This window comes from Limulus polyphemus, unplaced genomic scaffold, assembly GCF_000517525.1.
Source record: "Limulus polyphemus unplaced genomic scaffold, Limulus_polyphemus-2.1.2 Scaffold4840, whole genome shotgun sequence".
Taxonomy (NCBI): domain Eukaryota; kingdom Metazoa; phylum Arthropoda; class Merostomata; order Xiphosura; family Limulidae; genus Limulus; species Limulus polyphemus.
This window is the reverse complement of record NW_013670450.1, coordinates 15,859-22,885: the sequence shown is the minus strand read 5'-3', so window position 1 is coordinate 22,885 and position 7,027 is coordinate 15,859. Positions and strand designations below refer to the sequence as shown.

At 36.7% G+C, this 7,027-nt stretch overlaps 1 protein-coding gene across 1 annotated transcript; it reads right to left on the bottom strand.

The window, feature by feature from the left end:
• Positions 1-4,254: 4,254 nt before the first annotated feature.
• LOC106471764 (larval cuticle protein F1-like) lies at positions 4,255-6,099 on the bottom strand. Its single transcript, XM_013932387.2, has 3 exons — positions 6,044-6,099; positions 5,254-5,821; positions 4,255-4,943 (listed from the first exon to the last, which is right to left on the bottom strand). The coding sequence occupies exons 2-3, from the start codon at positions 5,787-5,789 to the stop codon at positions 4,655-4,657; spliced, it is 825 nt and encodes a 274-aa protein (XP_013787841.1). The 5' UTR covers positions 5,790-5,821; positions 6,044-6,099; the 3' UTR covers positions 4,255-4,654.
• Between the last annotated feature and the right edge of the window lie 928 nt (positions 6,100-7,027).

Below are 7,027 nucleotides of genomic sequence, written 5' to 3'. Positions count from 1 at the left end.
TGTGACAAACAAAGGGATCAAGAACAATTGTACATAATCATAAAACTTAACAATATTATTGTCTGAGAATACAGCCAAATTGTTAACACGTATGTGACAAACAAAGGGATCAAGAACAATTGTACATAATCATAAAACTTAACAATATTATTGTCTGAGAATACAGCCAAATTGTTAACATGTATGTGACAAACAAAGGGATCAAGAACAATTGTACATAATCATAAAACTTAATATTATTGTCTGAGAATACAGCCAAATTGTTAACATGTATGTGACAAACAAAGGGATCAAGAGAAACTCTGAAATAATTTATCCAACTCAAGAAAATGTATATTTATCATCATTCTTTGTTTTCTACCACTACGTCAAAGTTATATTAAAATCTATATACTTACACGAGTCCAGCTTACTGATTGATCTTACCATTCTGAAGGTCAAGTCCCATAATAATAACCACGGTTCTTTCATACAAAGGCAAGAAACCTACCTTCTATTTTTTAAACCCATGTTAAGAATCATTAAATGCCAGTTTCTTACAACAGATTAGGGCATATAAAAATAATCATGGTTCCTTCATTCAAAGGCAAGAACCCTGTTATAAAACCTTATTGAGAATTATTAAATACCAGCTTTTTATAACAGATCAAGACACATAACAATAACTATGGTGCCTTATAGAAAAGCAAGAAACTTCTTTTATAAACCATATTCAGAATCATTACACATCAGATTTTTAAGTGTTTTTCCACATTACTTCTCACAACAGATTGCCACCACATAAATCAAGCAAAAAACTCGTATAATAGGGGTCTCTCTTGGTGAGTATCAGCAGTTAGGGCATGACCCTAGACATCGCGTGCTGATTGGCCTAGAATGTGATGTAGATGTCGTAAAATTCATATTTATCTGATCTGTATAACATTCTGTTTGTAATTATCAGTACTGAAAAGTTTTTTTTTAATTGTCATAATTAAAATTTCGCTTTATAAGTAAAATATTAAATCTGCTATTTTAATCTCTAGTACTTATCAAATTTATAGTCTTCGCTTATACGATTACTTTCATACGTTTTACAAAATGGTGTTTCTATAGGCGGATAGTATTCTATAAACGGATAGTTTAATAGAATGATGATCTCAACGTAAGATGTCTCAACATATCATCAACATCCATATTTTATAAATAAAACTATTGTTTTTTTACTGATTATACATTTATGTATCGTGTATAACATTAAATGAGTTACTATAGGCGGATGGTGCTACTATGGATAATGTTACAATATTTCGTAGGAGGATCGATTAATCAATATTATTTCATCTCATTTGCATAGCATACTTTTTACAAATATTTTCCCTGAAAAGGGCGGATTTTTCGTGATAACATCTCTAAATATCATGCAATAATTTAACATACAATCTTATTGCATCACTTTACACATTTTTCACTAGTTGGCTTTATTGATTAAATATGTTCTTATGATATTCCTCTTCCCAGATAACTATGATTTTTAGCCGCGGCATAACGGCTCATAGAACGGCTCCAATTTTTTTTTTTTTTTTTTCAAGTACAAACTTTCAGCTCATAGCTCTGTCATCTCTTGGGCTGGCCCGTTATGGCCAGGTGGTTAAGGCACTCGACTCGCAATCTGAGGGTCGCGGGTTCGAATCCCTGTCACACCAAACATGCTCGCCCCCTTTCAGCTGTGGGGGTGTTATAACGTGACGGTCAATCCCATTATTCTTTGGTAAAAGAGTAGCCCAAGAGTTGGCGGTGGGTGGTGATGACTAGCTGCCTTCCCCCTAGTCTTACACTGCTAAATTAGGGACGGCTAGCGCAGATAGCCCTCGTGTAGCTTTGCGCGAAATTCAAAAACAATTAATCTTTTGTCCAATTGGACATATAATTACAGTTTTGGACTCAGGAGGTCAAACATACCCTTTCAACTGATGTATATGACCACACCCATGGTCTAATAGATTAATTTACTCTATTCCTGCCTAAAAGAATTTCAATTTTAGGGTAGGCTGGTAGAAATTCTTATGAGTAATAAAATTGATTATACGCGCTTGGTATTTATTGCTGGCGTACAAAAATATAACTAAGAAAAAGGGGGAAAAAGGTCTCATAGATTAATTTACTCTATTCCTGCCTAAAAGAATTTCAAGTGTCACAGCTATTGAGGATTCCTTCTTGATATTTGTTGTATTGTTTATAAGAGTAAACAAGTTCTTGACAAAATATTTCATTTTACACATGTTGGCGGTTACTTTATAATTTTCATTTACATATGCTTTACAAAGGCTCGCAATGCTTCTATAGGCGGACATTCTGATGTATCAAAGGGTATCACAGAGGTCTTTTACCCAACCTGGAGAGTTTTTCAGCACTGAAGGATTAGTGAGGTTGGACAATCTTGGGAGGCTGGTACGTAATCAATGCAATCAGACGTGATGTGATGTGACAATGCTACTGAAATATCTGAAGGATCCCTCAGCTAAAGTTGACTATGGAGAGTCAGACAGAGAGGTACTTTCACGTAGATGCTAAAGTTGACTATGGAGAGTCAGACAGAGAGGTACTTTCACGTAGATGCTAAAGTTGACTATGGAGAGTCAGACAGAGAGGTACTTTCACGTAGATGCTAAAGTTGACTATGGAGAGTCAGACAGAGAGGTACTTTCACGTAGATGCTAAAGTTGACTATGGAGAGTCAGACAGAGAGGTACTTTCACGTAGATTTTCTATATCCAGTGTACCTGATCAAGGAAGTTCAAAAAGACGTTAAGGCTGCTATAATAAAAGATGCAATGCCACGACCTCGACTCATGAAATACGAGGATATTAATATCATCCTCCACTAATGCAGTCATCTCCTATCATGGAGTCAAAATTCTGTTGGACTGTATTAGAGTATCTGAAAATATTGGGGAGTCTGAGATTCATTAATACCTTTCAGTGCTCTAAGTAATACAGAACCATAAAGGCATAAAACCGGATGGTGGCCTCCATGAATACACAACATTCACTTTTAGATGCCGGGTATGTGTGCCCTTGCATGGATGCTGTGAAACGCTGGAAAGTCCCAGGCGGGCCAATTACATATCCATAAACAAGCAAAAGGGAAACTGGTTGCTTACCTGTACAGTATCCTGTCTAGACTAGGTATGAAACTGATTAATTTGCCAATTTTTTATGACGGCCAAGGTGAGCTTTCACAAATTCCTTAAATGTTTCAGACAGATTGTTGCTTGGAATTGCTAAAAACAACAACAACGAATAATGCACTGTTTAGACACAATGGTTTAGTACTAGATAATGTATAGTACCTAATCAAAAAGTGGAATCTATTCATTTTATTCAGTAACTTATTTGTTAACCAAAGGTAACTTTTTAATAAATCTACGATTTCTCTCGGAGCTATTTATTTTAGTTTCCTTACTTCTACTTCGTTTTACGCACGGATGACCTATCCCAGAAGATTTATTTTTTTCATAAGAAATATTTATCCTTACAATGTTAATAATACTGTTCTTTCAGTACGTTTTACTAACTTAGCAAGGATATATTCAAACATAAACATTTTTGTATGTGAAAAAGGCGATAGACAAAAAAGAGACTACGAGACTTGAACCCAGAACCTTTGACCAACAGGGCAATTGTTTTACCAGTGAGCTCTCCAAGGGTAAAATATATCCCTTCTTTTTTCCACCCATAGGATTTTTTATAAATGTATAATTAGACTTGCACTCTTGGACACTCATTGGTGGCCAGATGTTCTGGTTTCAAGACCCCATCCCGCTCTCTCTCTTTTAACTTATAAGCTTTTTATGTTAGAAATAATCATGTTAGAAAGTTTAATTTCATCGATTCCGAACTGAATTGGAAAGAATAATTTATACACAGATAATCTTAGCTGTTTTGAACTAGTGTTAACTTTATATTATGTGGGAAGTATTTTAGTTTTTGTGTAAAATATGACAATAACAGGTGGCTATTAATCTTTATACAATTACCGGCGATTTTTGGTTGTATCTTTATCTAAACTGTCTTAGATTTTTCTGAAAGAATGATATTTTCCTATAAAACTATCAAGAGAACTTGTGTCTTCGTCTAAACCGTCTTTGATTTATCTGAAAGAATGATATTTTCCTATAAAACTACCATGATAACTTGTGTCTTCGTCTAGTTTTATAGGAAAATATCATTCTTTCAGATAAATCAAAGACAGTTTACCATGAGAACTTGTGATTTTTTCTTCAATATTTTATTTTCAAGTTTACAATATATTCTACACAGACATTATAGCCATGCGGGAATTTAATAAAGGGGACGAAAAGACGAAGTTTACAATATATTTTACACAGACACGCCCAAACATCATAGCCATGTAAGATGCGGGAATTTAATAAAGGGGACGAACAGACGAAGTTTACAATTGCCACTGAGTTGCGTGTTTTATATACGTTTCCAGGGGTGAAGTAACTGTACACGTTTCTTAGCGACGGAATGAAACCAAAAAAAACAAAAACTATATACATCGCCATGACAGGAAATCGGATGATCCAACTCCTAAAATAATGGTTTTTCTTTTTTTTTTACATTCAATAAGTTGCTTCCAGGCCACATTCCTATTATCTCAGTCTTGATTTCAATCCCATCCGTATCCGCCACCGTCTCCGTATCCGCCACCATGGCCATCGCCTCCGTATCCGCCACCATGGCCACCGCCTCCATATCCGCCACCATGAACACCGCCTCCGTATCCGCCACCATGAACACCGCCTCCGTATCCGCCACCATGACCACTGCCTCCGTATCCGCCACCATGACCACCGCCTCCGTATCCGCCACCATGAACACCGCCTCCGTATCCGCCACCATGACCACCGCCTCCGTATCCGCCACCATGGCCGTAGCTAGGTTTCTTAATCCATATGCTACAAATACATTGATAAACATTGTTAGTTGGTGAATTCTGACATTAAGAAATACTGTGAAATTATACTATAAGGTATTCATGCGTTAGGTAAGTAGGGGGGGGGGGGAGGAAAACACTAAACTGTTATTATTTGTTGATATACAATAACCTAAAGGGTAAGGCGCACGAGCAATAAACAATTTAGTTAAAAATGTTTTGTTAACACTAAAAGGAATATACGAAATATGTTAGTTCACCGAAAACCTTGTATATATATATATATATAAAATTAATTCAGTAAAATGTTTCTATTCTATTAGGGCACTTACGGTACAGGCACTTCCACTGGCTTTTTGACGACCACTTGTTTGTATACTGGGACCTTTTCTTTGATGGGAACGTGCTTAGGCACGTGGATTACCTTGTGAACAGGGACTGGCACGTGTTTGGGTACATGGACAGGGTAGGGAACGGGAACCTCATGTGGCACAGGTACGTTTTTGTATACAGGTACAGGGACAGGCTTGTGGACGGGAACGGGAACCCGAACGGGGACAGGGTGAGGGACATGAACAATCCTAGGAACGTATATTACCTTAGGAATAGGTACTACTTTTGGTATATTTTTTATAACGGGAACCTTAACAGGCACCGGAACCTTTTGTGGAACGTGGATCACGTGGGGAACGGGATAAGGTTTGTGAACTGGGTAAGGCTTAGGAACAGGCACGGGATGAGGGACGTTGATAACTTTATGGATCACTTTTAGCGGTTTATGCCAGCCGTATGAACTAGCATGAACGACGGTTAATAGGACCAATCCTGCCAGAGCAGGTAACAAGCAAAGTTGTGTCGCTCTACCCATCGTAACCAATAAACACCATAAATATTCCCAACCTAGAGAGAGAGAGAGAGAAAGGGATTCTTCTATTAATAACGTTATATTCTAACAAACGTATTGCTACTATGTAATATATAGTATAGGTTTTTACCTGACTTATAGTGATTCACTTACTTTATTTCTTAAAATTGATTCCTCGACCACGTTTTTAGTTATATCGTTTCATTTATTAAAATCAAACCCAGGTTTTATCGTACTCTTTTACTTTTAACACTTACCAAGCGAGCTTACACTACAGCTGTTGCAAGAAGCTAATTCACGTGCTTCTCACGAGATGCAACAATCGAATGATAGCGTCAGTGAAATCATCCGCCTTAAATAGATCTCGCTGCTGACCGAAATGTAGTGCACTGCTCTAGACCCACTTTCCTTGAACTTACCTGGCACTGCTCAGCTCAACAAGAAAGCTGTTGCCTGAAGCGCTCTGGATGACCTAGTTCTAATTGGTGCCTCAATTTTGTTTCTCCAATAAGACACTATAGCGTATACGTAAATCAAGTACGATGGAGTTCTTGTTTCAGTGAACATTTCTAGCCAATAAACACGAAAGAAGACTACAACAACGACTGATCCGTAAGACGTAATTGTTTTATTTGGAAGTCGTTTAAAAATGAACACATTTTTATTAAACTATGTTATAACTTTATTATGCTTACTATATATATATATATATATATCCAACTCACAACAAGAACATATTGGAATAACCTGTGTCAATTTGAGCCACTAAATTATAAGTTGGTCAGCTACAATTGTATAAACCGTGAATTAAATAACAGACGTTTTCTAGTAACGGTAAACCTAATTTTGTTTGAATCAACTTAAATGTTTCAGCACGTCACACCAGCCCCTGTTTGCCAAACGATTATCAAATTTATCAACTCTTACTACTTTCGTACAGATTGTGATGATGATTTTATTTCTCACCAAGCTGGATGTGTCAAATGTGGGCTCTTCCACGTTGTTATTATTGTTATTTCTCACCAAGCTGGATGTGTCAAATGTGGGCTCTTCCATGTTGTTATTATTGTTATTTCTCACCAATCTGGATATGTCAAATGTGGTATCTTCCATGTCGTTATTATTGTTATTTCTCACCAAGCTGGATGTGTCAAATGTGGGCTCTTCCACGTTGTTATTATTGTTATTTCTCACCAGGCTGGATGTGTGAAATGTGGTCTCTTCCACGTTGTTATTATTGT